General features: G+C 39.0%; 2 protein-coding genes across 6 annotated transcripts in view; one reads left to right on the top strand and one right to left on the bottom strand.

Moving 5' to 3' along the window:
* Positions 1–13022, top strand: part of CNKSR2 (connector enhancer of kinase suppressor of Ras 2) — a 283644-nt gene extending 270622 nt beyond the window's left edge. For 4 of the 5 annotated variants that reach the window (XM_079122826.1, XM_079122825.1, XM_079122824.1 and 1 more), the window contains 2 exons: positions 8081–8277; positions 10347–13022. In XM_079122826.1, coding sequence (XP_078978952.1) covers positions 8081–8277; positions 10347–10562 — 413 coding nt within the window. In that variant the 3' untranslated portion in view covers positions 10563–13022. Of the gene's footprint in view, positions 1–773; positions 5663–8080; positions 8278–10346 lie in introns of those variants that run through there. The other variant, XM_079122827.1, reaches the window with a different exon arrangement.
* Positions 12025–16255, bottom strand: KLHL34 (kelch like family member 34). Its single transcript, XM_079122909.1, has one exon. It carries the CDS (start codon positions 15635–15637, stop codon positions 13700–13702), a length of 1938 nt encoding a protein of 645 aa, XP_078979035.1. The 5' UTR covers positions 15638–16255; the 3' UTR covers positions 12025–13699.
* Between the last annotated feature and the right edge of the window lie 3876 nt (positions 16256–20131).

The raw sequence follows: 20131 nt of genomic DNA, 5'->3' as shown, positions 1-20131 counted from the left end.
CACATAAAATTCAGCCCTAGGCTAGAGATAAAAAATATTGCCAATTTGTGCCTTCTGATGATACTTGTATTCCTCAAGATCCAAAATAAGATTAACTGAGAGAGACTGCAATTTATTTTTTCAAAATTTTTCAGGTTATTTGGAAACTTCATTCTCTTCTAATTTCTTAACTCCTTGGTATGTGGCTTATGCTCAGGTGTAAAATCACCCTTCATCACATCTACTCTGTTATAACTTTTCATTTCTCTTTACTTATATGGTTTAGCATGAGGCCTCCTTATCAGAGTGATACTAGCTAGGCTATTTTACTATCTCACTGATTAGGTCATGGTAGCATTTATCTCAGAAGACCCGAAAACCTTTCCTCATATTTGTTGATTGGATGAATTAGAGGAAAGCTCTTGTATAGAAATATATTTTAATATTTAAAAGACTAATCATTTTAACATAGACTTTTCTGATTAAAATTTTAGATGTGCATATACAAGTTTAGAGGTGGAAAAATTCTTATGTTTGTTATTGTGTGTATTTGGAAGATTGGCATTTCAAACAACCAAACTAAAACAAAAAGTGTCTCATTTATGACCACATAGACTTGCATGCCAACAGAAAGACATTATGGCATTAAAACCATATGCAGTTCTAGCCATATTTTTCTATTTTTTCCTCATGGGTATTGCATGATGGTATTTCTAATACAAATACTAATATGCTTTGGAATAATGGCACTCGCAGGTCTTTCATCATATTGTATCACTGCTTTATCATATTAGGCTAATACACTGCGAGAGTTGGTAGAACCTCTCCATGCCAAATCGGATCCACTTCTGTTGGCACTCAACCCATTGGACTCACAGATTGATAAGCTAATGTTTAGAGAATTTAGATCGGAGAGAGTCGGCACGGCGCAGACTCAACATCAACCTCTTGCAAGCAACTAAAATGGCCTCGTCCTTGCTGTTTATAACAGAAAACAGACTTGTAAAAAGCTTAGATCATCAATTGTTTTTGGATTGGGGGCCTTCCTACAGGGATATTAAAAGGGGCAGGCCACTCTTAAGAAGAATGCGAGCTATCTACAGTGGGACTAGCATAAGATCAAAGCCAATCAAGATGGAGCACAGTAAGAGAAAACTGCCCTTTCTGTGGGAGAACAGAAGGGGAAAGGGTCTTGACTGGGAAAGGGCTCTGTGTGGTGACACCTCAGTTGTGTTCTCCTGACACCAGGAAATGAGAGGGATCAGCTCCAATAACTAGAAAATCCTGGCTGTTTAATGGACTCTTCGGTGGCTTCTTTAAGGCAAAGCAGAGGAAACAAATTCTGTATTAAGTGTATTTTGCATTTTTAAAACTTTACGTGCTGTATTGTACTAAATTAAGTGTAATCTATTAAGGCAAGGTATACACAACCTGCTCTGAAACTTAATATGTTCATTCTATTACAAAATGTATTCAGGTGCAACACAAAGACTGCTTTTAGTGACACTAATGAAGGAAATTCCTTATATCAGGCTTTATTAGATTCCTCAGCTAAAATCCTAACTTTCTCCTTATTTCTTGGCACTTGTATACAAGTGGTGTTGCCTCTTAGGACAGGCATGAGCAATTCTTTTCTGTAAAATATTCCAAATCTATAGGCTGTGGTTTTCATTTTTGAAAAGTATTTTGTCTGGATGTCTTTCAAACTACCTTCAGATATTATTTAATATTATGTAATGGGACCCCTATAACTCAATAGTGCTCATTTTTCTTGTGGTGGATGTGAAATTTCCTTTAGTTGGATAGATACACTGTAATGATTTCAATGCTAATTAATGGATATTTCATTCTGTGCAATGAACAGAAATTTAACATTGTATTTTAAAATGTTTTTTTCTTCCTGTTGCTGCAGTGTGTGGTATTGCATAATGTGAATACCTGTAAAAATATAAATTACTTAAAAATAAAAATATGACCAATTGGTATCAGATCTTTTTAGATAGCGAAATAATTTGCTAAGTATGCTTGATAGTAAATATCTTTCAAAAAAGAAGTGATCTATGCTTCTTTCTCACAAATGGAATTTGTGTTGTGAATAAAATCACATTTATCTGCCTTACAATTGCCTCTGTGCTCTAACCATTTTAATGTGTTTTTAAAATATATCTAAAAAATGACGGTTCTGGTATGTAGAATTCCATCAAAAAGCATTTTATTGGCATTTAATATTAATGGAATTGTCTTGGGTCATTCTCCCTGTTTAAGTCATAGTAAAATTTTATGATCTGAAGAATCTTAGTTTTTTCTCATTAAGGAATGTGGTGATTCTACCTTAATTTTCAAATATAATCATCCCTTAGCTTGGGTTTTTAACTGTCCCAATTATGAATTCCTGGGAAGAGTGAGGCACCTTGACCTCCATGTCTATTGTTTAAATTTTCTAATTTCTGTGGATAAATCTAGACTGCCATTTATGCTTGTGATTGTCCTTCAAAGAACCTTCCCTTTTTTGGGTCAATAAATCAATGCTAAAGACATCATGGTTTTGCCATCTGAACTATTTGTCTTAAAATCTATTGTAGTGTCCTAAATTTGACCACAGACATATTTGTTATTAAATTACATAATTTGGCAGAAATTACATGCTCAGAGAAAGAAGTGTAGAATAAACTTTAGCTCTCTCTCTTTCCTCACATTTGTATGGAAGTAATCTTTGCTGTTGTAGTAGAATTGACAGTCATGAACACAGACCCTACTTGATTTTTGTGAAATACCTTGTCCATCTTATAAGTATGGTCTGTACCCATTCTTTAAAAAAAAAAACCACTTAGCAATGTTGGTAGAGTCATTCAAACTGTCCTTTTAAAAGAAGGGATGGAGGGATTTTTCTTCACTAAAATCAGTTTTTCCCATCAGAGAAATTATTACCTAATAGTAATGGTTGGGTATTGTTATTTTGCCTAAAAGAAAATAAATAAATAAATGTTTCTAATTATGAAACAGGTAATTGATTACAGAGGGAGAACTAAAAGCTAACTTTTTAAATCTTACATTTTTTCTGCTATAACAACCTGCCCTCCCTTCTCCACAACTATACAGTGTTAGACATAACTAGTTGAGTTACATAAAAGCATGAATTAAGACAGCTAGCATTTAGTTATACAATTTAAATTATAGCATAAACCCTTCAGTAGTTAATCATATTTATCAAAAAACCTACAAAGACATTAAATCCATTAAAAGGTTAATTGTCACCTTACACATAAGTAAGTTCTTTGTAGCATGCTACTGAATTAGTATTCATAGAAAATATTTCTGTGGTCTCAATGCAAATGCTAATTGCCCTTTGTGACAAGAATAGTGTTCTGCATACTTGATATCATTAGCCTGGAAGACTTAAAGTACTCTGTGGTTACAACCACAGAGTTGTAACAAATGCCTCTCAGATTTGACTGGTGACTAATACTACTATGTCCAGCCTTCCCTCCCATTTGCGATTTAACCTTTCCCAACCTTCTGTGCTCATTACACAGCTGTGTTGTGGAAAGAACAACTTTTTCCACGAGGAGATCATTGTCCAATTTTAAAAGAGCACAATTCCCTTCTGAAACACATACTAGAAGCCATTAACTATTGTTGTTTTAGTTCCTCAAGAGCCCAACTAGTATGCTTGCTGATTTCATTTTCATATTTTACTCTCTTTCAACATTGCCATTTCAGGGTCAGGGAAATGAAGAAGACACCAGAATGAAATTTTGAGTCACTAAGGTTTTTTCATTCTTCTCTCCTTAATTTTCACCAAAGAAACATGAACAATATTACACAATAGACCTTCCTAATAATTATATAGTGACCTAATAGGCTATGTTCTTTGGAGTACTTTGTGTATAGAGAAAACCATCACTCCATTTGGATTTGTTGAGTGCACAAAGCACTGTGCCAGGTAGAGAATGGGAAGTTCAGACACAAATGACACAAATTTCACTCATGGGAAAATCACACAGATATAGGTCTCTGAAAAAGAGTATACAGGGTTCTATTGTTCTCCCTGTGAAGCACAGGAAGAAAATCATTGGAATTTCTCCTTGGGGTTTATATCTCTTTTCAATTTCTTTTCTGTATATGTTTTATATATCTATTAATATAGAGTAATACATGTACATAAGTTGTCAATGACAGATTGATTTAACTGGTAAGGGTGCACAATCAAAAAAAATGCTTGGGAAATCACTGAGCCTGAATATAAAGAAACACATCAACCAAAGACTTTGTGGTATTTTTAAAATTTATTATCATCATCTCATAAGCAGTTTGTAAGAGGTTCCAACAAAATAGTATGTTTTATTAGTTAATCTTTTCTTTGGGCTTTTCTTTTTCACTACCTAGAGATATATGCAACCTGTAAAAACCACACAATGAAGTGTTTTGATACCCACTACATTCCTAGAGTCACATTATTTCTTAGTGGAGCAGAATATAAAAGAAATAGTAAAAAGGATCTATATTTCTTTCACCCCTGTCAAGTACAACACAGTCAGAAATGACCCTCCCTTGGCACAGAATCCCTCAATTGTGATCCTCAAATCTATCAGTCGATGAAATTTTATAAAGGAAAGGAAATTTCCTGTGTGCTCTCTGCTTTAATGAAATTGGAATAAAAATGTGTGATCTCACACAGGACTAATTTACATGTTATAAATGTAAATATAATTTTGGAAAAATGTATTCTTGCATAGGCCTGGATTTCTTGAATAAATTAGATACAGATTAAAATGTCATTACAACAGTGATCCACTTCCTTATTAGGAATCGCAGAAGGTTCCTATATATGTCCTATGATTTGAATGTGGTCTAAACTTTGCCAACTTTCAGAAAACATTCATTCAAATTGCAAAAGAGCTGGTTTTCAGCCAGTGTTCCAATGGCTGAACTGGCACATTGAAAAGAAAGTCAGTTGGGAAGCAGACCTCACCAAGTGCTTGCCTCCTCGTCCAAAGCAAGCCTCTTCTAAAAGAAGAAAGCAAGGGTTGAAAAGAAAGAGAAGCCTGAAAAGAAATGAGGAGATGAAGAAGACGAGGGCAAAAAGAGAAGAAAATAAAGGTGCTTTCATATTTTCAGTTGCAACAATAGCCCCAAATGACTTAATTGGTATCCATCTGAGAAAAAATCAAGGAAACCAATTGAAAATTATAAAAGAAAATAAAGGTCTGTTTTTGTCTTGAATGTTGAGTTCTGTGTTGTTTTGACTGTTGAGCACAGTGAATGAGATTTATAATGTGACTCTGCCCCTCACCCCAATCCTTTGAAAATAAAAGGACTCTTTGTCCAGTCTCAAAATGTTAAAAAATTGGTGGCATTTCGTGGTAGCCTGGCATCTCAGTCCCTCATCCTTACTCATCCCACTACTGTGTCTTGTGCAGTGTTGCATATGTGTATGATGTATAGGGGATGGAGGGGGCCTTTCTTATCTCTGATAGGAGCCACACTATGTCATTACCTTAGAAATGTTCCTGTGTTCCGTCTCATTGTGATTCCTTGTTCAAATGTGCTGCCCAGAGATAAATCCATACTCGATTCTTACAGCTATCAAACCAGATTCTGTGTAGAATTATGTTGTCTTTTGAGTGAATGCTTTTCTCTCCCATAACATCAAGAAGGGGGGAAAAACTTTCAGTTTCTATTTTTTAATAGCTCTCTCTCTCTCTATATATATATATAATTTTATACTAAAGCTTCATTAATTCTACTTAAAGTAATACTACACTGAAACTTTACAAAAATCAGTCATCTGCCCCAGTATTTCACAATGCTAAGAGTAAGGGAAAAAAGAAACCTGGGTCAAATTAAAATACACACACACACACATACTAAAGTGTTAGGTAATATGGAGAAAATTTTTCTTAAAATGAAAATTTGCTATGTAAAAAATACCTTTGCTTCCCTTAAATCCTAACACTAAAATCTGAACCCCTTTTTCCCATCACCTTCTTTCTACTCCTGAAAAAATGATAAGACATTAGGCTACCTGTTAACTACTATAATATTATCTCATCTGGTAAGCCTCCCATTTCTACTCCACCCTCTACTCTATGAAATTAAATCTGGCTTTAGATGTAGGGTTGCCTTAAGGCAAAAAGGATGATAACTACTGGATAATTCCTTGGGATCCTTTCCTGGCCTATGACATTATGAAATGGAATTATTCTCTTTAAGTGCATCCTTGTTTTTACAACTCCATTTAGTTATTCTAAATGACCAAATGATTTTCTGCCTTCCTCATTCCAAAGCATTCTTAATTTAAAAATCTCATTGCATCCATCATGCTTTTAACCCACAAAGCACTCCCTCCTTTTTGTAGTCTTTCATTTATCCATCAAAAGCCTGTAGCTGTTGAAAACATTGAAAGATGAGCTAACAAAATTTTAAAAGCTGTTATTTAAATGGATTTTTGTATTTTCAGATAATAATTCTAATTTAGATACATGGTTAGTGAGTTAAAATTCATTACTGAGAATTTAATAATCACATGTGCTAATGGATAAGAAGGAATTTTCTAATGGAAAGACTCAATGATCATACCTACCATTAGTTGCTAACCTCAGTAGCACAGCCAGGAGTTAAATATGAAATTTAAATAAAACTACTTTTTGATCCTAAAGGTGATCCCTTAAAATTAAGGTGCTGTATTTTTTGGGCATTGGGGGCTATTGTAGATATTCATTTAAAAAAAATAGAATGCTACATTTTAAGGGAGTCTCATTAATTAGCACCTAGTGTTAAATACATAGTTCAAATAATTCCTGAAAAATGGCAATATAGAATTTTTCTTAAAATCATGATTTATGGAGCATACTGCCCAGTTAGAATTCTAGCTCCACCACTTATGAAGTATGACTGTGAATGAGGTACTTTCCTGCTATAAAGTGAAGATCAACTATATGTACTATTAGTATTGTTGTGAGGATTAAATGGGATCATGAATGTTTAGCATTTACTCTAGCTCCTAGCTCATATAAATGTTAACTAGTATTATTACCAATTAGAAATCTTTTTGAGACTGTGTCAGAAAGCCTAAAATATTCACATGAACCATGGTAGAATAACATCCCGTGTTTACTCCTTTGGACAATAGAATAACTATATCTCAAATCTGACTCTTTATCTATTAAACATGATGTAGCCCTCTCTACCACCACAAGCAAAACCCTAGTTCATCTTTGTTATCATTATGATAAATAAATTGATATGTTTATCATTGATATAACATCAGCATTCAGATAATTAAAAAATAACGTTTTATTTTTTTATCTAAAACCTGTACCTGAACCACTCTTTTTCTCAAAAAAATTGGATTATTTTCTTCCATGTCTGCACAATGTTAAGTAGCTTTTCTTAGTACATGCCTGATTTTTTCCTTATATCTGCATATAAATATATTCCCATGTTTCATTTTAATTAAGACATTACTGATGACAATTTAGTCATTATAGTTAAAATGCACCAGGCATTACTATGACCTAATTGTCTATAAAACTACTGGAAAATTTTTATATTCAAACATATGCCAATGAATGCCATTTCATCTTATGAACTCTAGAAAAATGTGAAAATCAGTTCATTCAGTATTGATAAACCAGGAAAGCTCTATTAACCAGCATTTCTGTGCTTATCAGTATAATTATAAGGGATATTCATTGATGTCTTTAAAAAATTAAATTATGTACAAGAGTATTTCCATGTTGCATACCTTTTGTACTCTAATTCTTTGAATTTAATGGATTTAAGATATGTATGGTTACTTGCTATCAAGAAAATATTTGGTAATCAAAGAATCCTATCATTAAATCATTCTAAAACAATTAGCTGCCCATAGCTAATCTAATATTACCCAATGTAACTAGCAGCTATGGGGTGTTTGGGGGGATTTTTTGTTGTTGTTTTTTAAATATTATACTGCATTCCCAATCATTCATTATCCTGTTTTTCAAATAGTTTGGATTTTTAGTAGATTTTTCAGAGTACCAAATATTGTTTGTTACAGTGGATTTATCTCTCTTTCTCCCTCTCCACTCCCCACCCCTCTCTCTGTCTAACATTACAGGTGAAAGTAGGGAGGAAAAGTTAGGAGATTCATTGCAAGATTTATACAGGGCACTGGAGCAAGCCAGTCTGTCACCACTAGGAGAACATCGCATATCAACCAAGATGGAATACAAGCTGTCATTTATTAAAAGATGTAATGATCCTGTAATGAATGAAAAACTACACAGGCTGAGAATTCTCAAAAGTACTTTAAAGGTAAGATACTAATTGGAAAGAGAAATTTTTCTGAAGAGATTGATTCTGGAACTGAAAGTGGATGACTAGATACTATAAGTCAAGCAATACAAAATAGAGAACTAGGGGATGGAAGAGATACCCAGTAAGAAATTGAAGCTGAGCTGGTCTAAGTAAGTATTATTGATAAAGAGATCATGTTAAGGTTTCCTTAAAGTCTCAAAACACTGACGAAATATTATATGACTTAGTTCTAGGAGAAAACAGGATGTATAATTAAAATGTTTTTCAAAAAAAATATAGGGCTAGTATTATTCCTCAGTCTTTTGATTCCTAAGATAAATATGCATTTGCATAATTATTAGAGTTAAAAAATACAGCATGCATGAAAAATCCAATAGTTGATGCTAGAATGTTTTAAGATAGTTTGTGAATATTTCTTGCATGAATTACATACAACACATTTGGAGTGAAGCTACAGTGATTCCTGTTCCATGTAGAAATTACATAATTATTCTATTTACACTATCAGTTCTCAACTCACATATTACTTTCCTATTACACATTTCTTTAAAGTGTTCTCATCCTTCTTCTTATGCCAATCCCAGACTGGGAAGCAGGTGGTAAGGACAAGGGAGCACTAGAGAGAAAGGAAGTTGAAGTAGGGGACAGATAAGTGAGCCCCCTCTCACTGTGTGTATGGAGGCAGGGAGCAGAGGGTTGGAGTTGAAGGCATACCATGCCAAACACCTGATCAGGCCCTTTGAACAATCAAAACCAAAAACAACTACCATACATAGTATGTAGCACAATAGTTTGAAAAAACAAAAGGTCATTGGCTGCTTTGAGAAGTATTTCACATATAGCATGCTGTTAAGGTTTTGTAATTTTGAAATATAGGTAACTACCAAAGAGATAAACAAAATAGAAAATCAATTATTTTGACAAAATTTCAGTTAGTAAGCAGCCATGTTTTCAGAGTCAATTAGCTTTTAATTGGTATTCTTGCAAATATTACTGCAAATCTATGGGAAAATTTAATGGACTTTTGGTAACTTAAACCATGATTTATAGAAAGCTTATAATATTCATAAGAGTAATTCCAGTGACCAGCCAGCCCTACACCAAAGATATTCTCCCTCTCCTATGTTATACAACCCCCCCCCCAATTTTTTTTTCTTCCTGTGACAAAGAATGAGCTACTGTCAATGTTCAGTTCAGTAAGTATTGATGAAGCATCAGGTACATGATGCTGTACTTGACTCTCTGGGACAAAGAAAGATAATAAAAAAGTCCCTGTAAAGAAAACACCCAAAGCTGGGTCCAGTGGCACACACCTGTAATTCCAGCAGCTCGGAAGACTGAGGCAGAAGAATTGCAAATTCAAAGCCAGCCTCAGCAGTGGTGAGGCACTAAGCAACTCAGTGAGACCCTGTCTCTAAATAAAATATAAAATAGGGCTGAGGATGTGGTTTAGTGCCCCTGAGTTCAATCCCTGGTACCAAGAAAAGAAAAAGAAAAAAGAAAGAAAGAAAAAGAAAACACCCTCATTTGTAAAAATGAACTACAGAATCCTGTAATTTTGCACATGAAAAATTAATAGGTTATGGATTGGGGATATAGCTCAGTAGTAGAGCACTTGCATAGTATGTGTGAGGTCCTGGGTTCAATATTCAGTGAAGGGAGGAGGGGAGGAAGGAAGGAAAGGAAGGAAGGGAGGGAGGGAAGAAAGGAAGAAAGGAAGGAAGGAAGGAAGGAGAGAAGGAAGGAAGGAAGACCTTTTTCCAAGTGTTTAAGAGATTTGAAGAAATGAAAGGTTCTTAAATTGGATCTCAAAGCATGAGGAAGGTTTCCATAGGCAGCAATGGGCAACAGGAGAAACCAAGAGAAAAAAATAAATCATAGTGGGCAATACAAGGTATACCTCAGGGGTAGAAAAATTACACTAGGATTTGAGTCCAAATAGTGAATGTAAGTACAACAAAGCTATTTTAGGAGTTTTTGGATTATTTTTTGCCTATTAACCTTTTGTTTTAAACTTGAATAAAAGCTTGTCCCCATTGTAACAGTTGAATTCCTTTGCTTTTCAGGCCAGAGAAGGGGAAGTAGCCATTATTGATAAAGTCCTAGATAATCCAGACTTGACGTCTAAAGAATTCCAACAGTGGAAGCAGATGTACCTCGACCTTTTCTTGGATATCTGTCAAAACACCACCTCAAATGACCCATTAAGTATTTCTCCTGAAGTAGATGTAATTACTTCCTCTCTAACACATACTCATTCTTACATCGAAACGCATGTTTAAGTGCATTCAGCCTTCAGGCCATCTAGTACCTGCTGGTACTCTGAACAAGTATATAAGGTAGTTTTTATATCAATGTGCAGGATACTTGACAAGCTATACTTTAATGTTACCAAACTATATGAAACAAACCATATATGGTCACAATACCACTGTCTTTAATGAGCATTTGTATATTTTATATGCAATCAGTGCTCAGCTTATGTTTACCATGTGCAAACTCAACTATCTTTAATGACTTAAAATTAACTTTTGAAAACAATTCTGAATACAGGTGGTCTTCAAGTAGTAAAGCCACAAAAAGGCAGTTTTCTATCTAAAGTCATCTTTTCTCCCTCTAAGTTAATTTTATATAAACAAGACTTCAAACGTAAATCACATTTTTTCAGGTGCAGACATCCTTGTGGGTGGGAAAGAATTTAAACCTTTTTTATATTTATTAAGATGTCCTAAGAATTTTCTTAAACATTGCACAAAGTTTAATGCTGTAGTTTTATTTTTGTGAAATGTAGGTGTGCATACAAGAGTTAAGCAAAATAGAAGAGCATCGACATAAGAAAAGTTCAGGTATCTAATATTCGTCTTAATAGTCTATTAACTTGTGAAAGCTGGTTAATGGAAGTACTATTCCAAATCTATGAGAACACTTAATGGTTTATCAGGGCAAAGCTTTGTAAGATGTTTTTGTAACTAAGACCAAAATTGAAGATAGAGCTGCTTTATTTTCTTGGTTTAAATCTTCATTTATTTTTGTAGTGATGAAATGCTGATTGTGTACAGAAGAATTTAAGAATGGATTTTTTAAAACAGACTTAACTCACCCAGAAAGGCAGCTAACAGCTATACATATAAGTTCAGCCCAAACTCATGTTTTTGAAATCTTAACTCTTAAAAGATGACAAGGTATAAACTGAAATGAATCAACTTTCCAGTTAGTCTCCAGTTCCACCCCACAGTTCATTAATTGAACTTATGTAATTATACTTCAGGAAGGGAAGTAAACTATGTTTAATTTTAGGTGGATGTGTGCTATATAGAGAATATGATGTTAAAAATATAAATGTACTTCTCGCCTAAAGAGCAAAAGGGTGATGGTCAGAGAGATGTCACATTGAGTTATATGAGAGAAAAAATTTCGAGTTTTTTCCTAGCATCATGAATTGTTCTATAGAGTGGATGAAGTCTATGAAAAAGTCCTCTTCATATATTTCCATTTATAAGCGTCTCGTTTTTTGAAAGTGATCACAGCATGAAAATGACTGTGCTGCTTTTTAGTGTCTGGCTGCATAACGTACAAGTCACAATTTGCTGTTTTTTCCAGGAGGAGGAAGGGACCCTCCTTTACTATTCTATATCCTAAAATCTACTTCTAATCAGCTTTATACTGTTGCCTGTACAGCTCAGTGAATGTACTTACATCTTTAAGAGTTCAGATATATGCCAGTGAATATTTTTGCTGTAGAGGAGAAAGTAAAACTCCACACCGGGGATTTTTTCTTTGCTTTTGAAACCACCATTGAATCACTATCGTTTTGCAGACTTTGCACAACTGTACAGGAGAGTGGCCTTTCTACAGCACATTTTCAGTAATCCTATATTTAGTCAAAATGGATGAGAAATCATGTATTAATGTTTGTATGGAATTTTGGGTCCAGTGTAATATTTTTATCATTTAAAAACTATTTGTAAAAACATTTATTTACTGCATGGATATTGATGCACATTAAATTTGTGGGATTTTGTATATGTACAAACAACAACAACAAAAAAAACCCTCTTGTCCTAAAATGAAGTGTGCTTGTTACAGGTGTTTAGACTTATTGATGTTTACTAGACCAAATGTGTATGTTCACTTAAAAATATTTGTACCTGATGGATGTGTCATGTAAACAGGGGCCAGGTTAAGACCTGTAAACAGCAAGCAGTTGATGGAAGACTAGCTCTGTTGCTACTAAGCAGCTTCTACTTTTGTAAAGTCAGCTCTGTTGTTTTAAATGGTAAAAATTAAACTAATGAAATTTTACAAGACTCGTGGCTAGCCTAGCATGAAAGAGATCTTTTAACACTATATATCTGTACAATTTATTGCATTAGTTTCAAATCTAGGAGAGAGGCACCATTGTAAACTGAAGTCAAATAAATTCAGCTCTTAATGAATCCTCATAAAGCAACTACTTTATTCATGCAAAGTCCTTTCCACATTTCTTTGTGACCTAATCACACAGCCACCAGCACTACCACCACCCCAGTTAAGAAATCCAATTTTGCCACCTCCTTGTTGGCACAAGTCAAGAGGGAGCACCTGTCCTAAGCTTTCAAGTATTTTCTCTGAGACCTTGAAAAACTAATCTGGTTTCCTACTTACCTACACAAAAAGAAAAACTTTACCTACTGTTCTTTCCTTTCTCTGTGATTCTTTTGGGGGAAGTGGGGAGAATCCACCAAAAAATATCAATTTTTTTTTTTACAAATACTATTGTTGCTAAGGGTTGCTGAAATATGACTTTAAACCAATGAACTACCTAAAGCCAGTACAAAAGCAGACTAGAGGTGGAGACCAGGGAAGGAAAAATTTAACCAAGGATACTGTCTCAAAGAAAGTGCTTCCTTAGAGATTTTCCCCCTCAGATCCCTATTTTTATAGAACTATCAGAGTAGAACTATAACCATGGCTGTGGATCATAAAATCATAGCTATCCCTACAATGATTTCATACTGTTTAACCAAGGCACTTTCCCTTCACTATTATTCAGATAATACCATCTTCTAAGACTATTTATTACAGCTTTTATAGCCAAAAATTTTCTGGGGTTTGTGTATAACTTTGTGAACACTTTTGACCTTTTATGGGGGGAGAGAGCATTAAGATATTAACTGGCACCTAGCATCTAGCGACACTTTAAGAGGGAAAATAAGGTCTCATTTTATTTTCAAAAGACCAGCTCATTGAAGCTGATTCATATCCTTCCACGTGACCTCTCCTGTCTCCCATTCTCAGCTCAAGAGGAACTGTTTCCCTTTGGCCAATGCCTCTTTTGCCTCCTCAGCCTTCAGAAGCGGATCTGCTATCACAGTTCCACTCTGGAAAAGCCCATCTATTGCAAGACTTTTTCCTCCATCCTCCCAAGACGGAGACTAGACTAACCCAGCATTAAATCTAGCACCTCTCCAGGCTCTTCCTCCCTCTCTTCGTCCCCACTCTCAGTCAGCTGCAGCACCGCGCACTGTAGGCCGCTCCAGGCCCAGGGCAGCGCGCAGCTGATGTCCTCCCAGCGGTCCAGGTCGAGGTCGTAACCCACCACGTTACGGGTAGGCACCTGGCGCGAGTCCCGCCACTTGAGGCCGCCCAGCAGCAACGCAGTCTCCTCCACCACCGCCAGCCCGTAGCAGAAACGGTCATAGGGCAGCGGCCTCAACCGAGTCCACTGATCCGAACCAGGGTCATAGCGCTCGATCTCGGAGAAGGGTTCATATCGTCCCAGAAAGGCAAACACTGCACCTCTCAGCACCGCGAGGTGGTGCCCAAATCGGGCCGTGCCCATGGGCGCCCTCTTGCTCCATATCTGCTCACCAGGGCCCAGGGCATACAAGTCCCGGAGGCTACTTGCGCCGCCCTCACCTCTCCCTGCCTTGCCCCCAGAGATGTACACAATACCCCGATCTCCGACGGCCCCTGCATGGCCATGCAGAGCCCGGGGCAGTGACGCAGCTGCAGTCCAGCGGTCCCTGCGCAGGTCATACATCTCCACCGAGGCCAGTGCTTCACCACCAGCTCCCAGGCCTCCTACGGCCAGGAGACACTCGCCCACCACACCGCACCAGAAGTAGGTCCGCGCTTCTCTCATATCGGGCACCGCTGTCCAAGCGTGGAAGCGCGGGTCATAACGGTGCACTTTGGCAGTGACTGCCCGTGGGCTATCAGCCAGGGGAGTGGAGGGGTTGCCAGAAAAAGTTTCCCCACCCAAGACAAACAGAAAGTTACCCACGGTACACACGCTGTGCCCTAGCAGTGGTGCAGGCAGCCGCGTAAGGCTGCGCCAACGGTGATTGTATACATCGAAGGCCACTACGTCCTGGGTAAGCTCCCACTCCTTTTCTTCCTCCTCCATCTCTTCCTCTTCCTCCTCCTCCTCTTGGGGTTCAGCTGCTGGGCCCGGTTGCCTGGCTGCTGCCCGTGGAACTACGACCTCCTCTATCACCACCTCCCGTGCCCTGCGACCCCCAACCAACAAGATGCGGGTCTGGGGACTCCTGATGCTGGTCTGTTCGCAATGTAGGAGCGGCTGGCGGGAGGGTTCCATATGATAGTTAAGGGCCTGGATGATGAGGCCCTTGACCCGAGCGGGCAGGGCAAGGCCAGAGCCCGAATATACGCGCCGTAGGACCTCGGCGGGCACCAGGCCAAAACGTATACGTTCAAGCAGCTCAGCACTGTGTGCCAGGCGCTCTGCTGCAGGCTCCTGCCGCAGCCAGGCCAGCGTCATGCCCAACAGCCGGGCCTCGGGCACCCGTGCCACGTCGGGTGCACCTAGTACGACCTTAAGGGATCCTGGATTGAGTTCCAGCAGCCCCGCAGGCCCCACACCCAGCACCAGCAGCTCACGCAAGTGGTGCACGATGCAGCGCTCAGCTGCACCCAGCGTATTCGTCAGGCCAAAGCGCGCCGCCACGTTGGCGGTGAAGCAGCAGTTCTCTGGGGCCAGCTGACGCTCCAGGTAGCGACCACACAGCCCCAGGGCCTCGGTGACCTGCAGGTAGCTGGCGGCCTCCAGAGTGTCCTCCACTGTGTCCATGGAGAGAGGCAGCCAGGCAGTATAGATAAAGTCCAGTAAGCGCTGCAGGCCGGCAGCAGACGGCACGTGCAGGTGGATCACGCGCGCCCGTGATTCTCGGGTGTGGCTCTTGAACAGGGCTCTGAAGTAATCGCTGGAGCACGCAAGAAGGGACCTGTGCGCTGGGAACTCGCTGCCCTCAGCCTCTAGTGTCACGTCGCACAGGAAGCCCTCGGCGCGCAGGGCCTGGTAGCCGGTGAGCAGCGCGCCGCCGTGAGCTTTGCAGTAAGAGAGGAAGTAACTCATGATGCCCTGGGCGGGAAGCGGCCGAGCCAGGAATAGAGCCAGCCCGGCGCGGCTGGAGACATCCCAGAGCACGGAACCTCCAAAGCCCCTGAGCGAGCGGCAAAGCCCCTAGAAGAGGCCCATTTGTGCCGGCTCAGCTTAAAGCCCAGGGCGCTTTCATCCAGGTCCGCCGGTCGCCCCGTGCCCCTCTCAGAGAAAAGCTGGTCTGAGAACCATTTCCAGAAGCCCCTAGTAGCCGAGGACGCGGAATTTGAAGTCTTCTGGGAGATGTGGGGCTTAGTTTCAGCGGCTGCGGAAGCTGCCAGCGCGTTGCCCAAAGCCCCCTCTCCGGCCCAATTTAGGTAGCCCACACCTACGCACCAGGGGCGGCTGTGGCCGCGCACCATCACCTGGAAGGGCCGAGCTGCCGGTGGACAGCGGAGGTACTGGATATCCGACGGCCCCAAAACGCAGATGCAGCCAGACTGCGGGCGTTCTGGTAGTGCGGGCCGAGGGCTCTGACCTCCTGGTTGTGGACAAGTAGGACGGGTCCTGAAGGCACCCGGGAGGGCCAGAGACAACTGGCTACGGGGTAGAGGGAGGTGAGTCTGTTCTGCGCAGAGGATCAAATCAAGGCCTAGGGGATTAGGAGCCGGGTGCGGGGCGGGGGGGCGCAGGTCAGAGCGGTGCGCGGCGGCTTGAAGGCGTGATTGGGCGCCGCACATAACATGCTGGTAGCTCACAGTGACAGGAATAGCGCGCCACCTCGGCCTGTCTGGCGCGCCTCGCCCCAACTGCTGGCTGCGAACAGAGGATGGGGGCCCAAGATAAAGCGAACAGGACCAGGGACCTGATTCGGGTGACCTGACCGGCCGCTAGTCACCAGAGGTGTCCCTGTCCCATGGTTATAGGTAGGGAGTGAACGCTCCTGTGAAGCACGAGTCTCCAGAGAGCCTCAGCCTGGTGGTGTCCAGAAAGGGGCGCCCTGCTGGGCAGGAAGGCTGCCGACCTTCCGGTGCCCCTGTGCCTGGGAAAGAAGCCTCTGGCTCAACTTTCTGCTTAGAAGAGGCCCTAATTAGTCCGGAGCGAGCGGGAATTAAGCAGCGACTTTGCGCGCTGACACCCAGCCGTGCCGCTGTGCACAAAGGAGACACCCGGGAGAACGCCTCCGGAAGAATTCAGGGCTTCCCGCCTGGGGCACTAAGTAACACTCTACTCACCTGGACTCACCCATGCTTGGGAGATACTGGGCCTACTCTGCACCCTTCCCAAGGCAGGTCTTGCCTCCCAGGATGCCTCTTTTCCTGTTTCCCTGTTTGGGAATTTGCTCCCACCCCTGCTCTACCACCCCAGCTGAGTTCTCCCTTTCCATTCTTGGACCCTGCTCAACCCATCCGTTTGCCACATGGACAAGGAAATTGTAGCTGACTTGGGTTTTCTTTGGCCACTTCCTCTAAGAGAAATAATTCTTTCTAGTTCTCTCTCGGTTTTTCCGTGCTCTGATCTAATTACTGGCTGCTACGTCCTCAATGCCATAATGAGCAGGAAGATTGCAAAGCTCATTAGAGCTGCAGTTTCTTGGGAGGGCTCCTGGTGAAGTTATTTTTATAAGAAACAGCGCAGAAATGATGACTAAAACTACCCCAATGTTGAGATATTAGGAGAGTCTGTCCATCTCCTGCTTCCTACTCTTAAATAACTAAATGATTGATATAACTGATCTCTCTTGCCAACTTGGAAGCTTCAGTGTGTTTGCTTTCATCTAGAATTGATTTTTCTGTTTTCTAGTGCAATTCCTCCGGCAGTCTGCTTTAGGTGAATCTTTCAAAGGTATCTGAATAAAATAACTTGTATTTCTGAAAATTGGGATTGTATTTCATAGGGGGGGGGGATATGTCTTGTCATTTCCTACTTGGTGTGCCACCAGTACTTAGAAGGTCTCCAATTAGAAGTAATTCTTTAACTGCATAAAAATATTAGAAAAAGAATTTTGCTTTCAAAAATGGAACTGCATTTTTTTTTGGTATTTTTACTAAAATACTAAATTTTAGGTCTGAAGTTTATTCCATAAATAGGTTCTTTTTCCTTTGCTTGCTTTCTTGGATACATTTACTCAAGTATTATGCTCTATGAAGTCAATTCTTTCATAAATACCATATAAAAACTGTATTAATATGTGCCTCATTACAGAAGCAGCTGGAAGAACTGCATTGTAACTTAAATTGCCAAATTTCAAAGTGCAGGCAGGGGCTGGGGCTGGGCTTCCTTAAACTTCAGATGCTAAAAATGCTCCAATAATGAATTCCTAATATTCGATGAGTTCAGAGAGTGCATTTATTTGTAGAGATTTGAGTAGGGGTTAATATTAAAATTCCGGGTTCAAAAGTAAAATATCGGTAAGGTTCACTGCACAGATCTGTATTTTGAATTTAAATGACCTTTGTTCAAACCAATTGAATTTTGCTAGAAGGGAATTTTTTTTAGATCATTTAGCCAAACCTTGTCCCTTTCCTCCAAAACCCACTTTCTTTTTAAACAAATGTGACAAATGAGCCCCAGAGAGTGTATAGTTTGTCTGGATGTCTTGGATATTGAGTTACAGAATCTGGACAAGAATCCAGTATTCCCTCCCCACTATATTATGTGACCTTGTATATGATAAAATAGTGCAACACAGTTTCTTGAAACCAATTCTTCAGGGTAATAAAATACTATTATCACCTTATCAACTTAAAACCATTTAATTGTGTTTTTTTGAACAGTATATTTTTAACCCAGAAACTGGATCTTGTCACATCAGAACTATCCATCACTGAATTCCAGTCAAATCCAAAATCTCACTCTTCCAATGCTATAAAAACTTTACATTTTAACATAAAAAATCCAGTTCTACATAACAAGTATGTGTTTGTTACTTGCCCAACCTGTTTTGCCAATGAGGATATGATGAAATATGTTAACTGAAGACATTTTGATATTTGATGTATTTATAAGACCTTGTTTAGAAATGTAACTGTCAATTCAAGGAAATAATTGTCTTTGAGTAATGTTTATGTTGTGCCAGTATCTCAATTTCTGTGCAATATTAAGTATGCTAAATAAAATTTCAGTGTATGTTTTTAAGTTGTGGAGGATGTGTGTCTTAAATTGGTTTCTTAGATCATTTAGGCTACTATAACAAAACACTTTACAGGGGTAATTGATAATACCATCACATTAGGGAGTCACATATGAATTTGGTTAACATAACTATACATGTTTTTAAAAATCGAAAAGTATAAATTTTCAGATATAATGGACATTGTAAATATTTTTTACATATATAAACAGCATTAAGATATAATTAACCTACCATAGAATTTGTCCATCTAAAGTTTACAGTTTAGTGTTTCTTGGTATATTCCCAAAGTTGTGTACCCATCACAGTCTAATTTCAGAATATTTTCTTCACCTCAAAAAGAAATCTCATACTCTTCTGCTGTCATTTCCCTGTACCACCAGTCCCCAAGCTCTAAGCAGTCACTAATCTACTTTTTTATCCTCTATGTATTCTGGGCATTCCATATAAATATTATAATACATTATCTTTTGTGACTAATTTGTTTCACTTAGCATAACGTTTTTAAGATTTGTCTATTGTAATGCACTTTTGAGGAAGAAAAAGACTATTTAATGATAATATTGGGAACCATTTCTTGATACCACAAAACTCTAAATTTTACTTATTGGATATTTAGGATGCAGTTTTTTGGCAGGGTAGCCCTTTGTTATTCTATCATTACTGGCTCTTTTCAATCCAACCTGCTTCCTTCCAACACATGGCTTCTGGCAACCTCCATGGAAAGCCTATTATTAGAAATTGACACATGAAGTTTATTATGAAAATATAATTGCAAACAATAACAAGCATGCAGTTGGAAAAAATCCATGTTCACCTTCTTCCCGAGGCCAATTTTTTATGTATATATGTGAAATATTTTATCTTTATAACATGTAATTCAAACAAAAGGCGTGAGTGTGTGTGTGTGTGTGTGTGTGTGTGTGTGTGTGTGTGTGTGTGTTGTAATTATGAGTGATGTTGATATTCTGGCCCAGCTGACAGTTCAAGAAGTAGTGTGGTGAGTGAGGAATGACTGAATTTGGGAGTCAGACAGACTTGGGCACCAATTCCAAATCCAGTTACACTCCTGTCTCATGTGACTATAAAGCAGTGTCTTAAATTTTGTATCATTTTATTATTTTTAAACAGAGGATATTGACTCTACATTGGTAGCACTGTGGAAATAAGATTATATACATATATGACTGTTCCTGGTACACAATGTGCCCAAGAGATGTGTTTTTGCTTCTATTCCTTTCCTTGACTAAAGCATTCAGAAATCTCATAATACCAGAACCAAAACAGTGGAGAGATTGTAGTAGAGAAGTGGTTCTCAATGGTGTTTGTGTAGCATCACCTGGGAACCTATTAAAAAATATAAATTTTCAACCCAATCTCAAACTGACTGAATCAAA

Source organism: Sciurus vulgaris, assembly GCF_902686455.1.
Source record: "Sciurus vulgaris genome assembly, chromosome: X".
NCBI classification, from domain to species: domain Eukaryota; kingdom Metazoa; phylum Chordata; class Mammalia; order Rodentia; family Sciuridae; genus Sciurus; species Sciurus vulgaris.
This window is presented reverse-complemented; position numbering and strand designations above follow the sequence as displayed.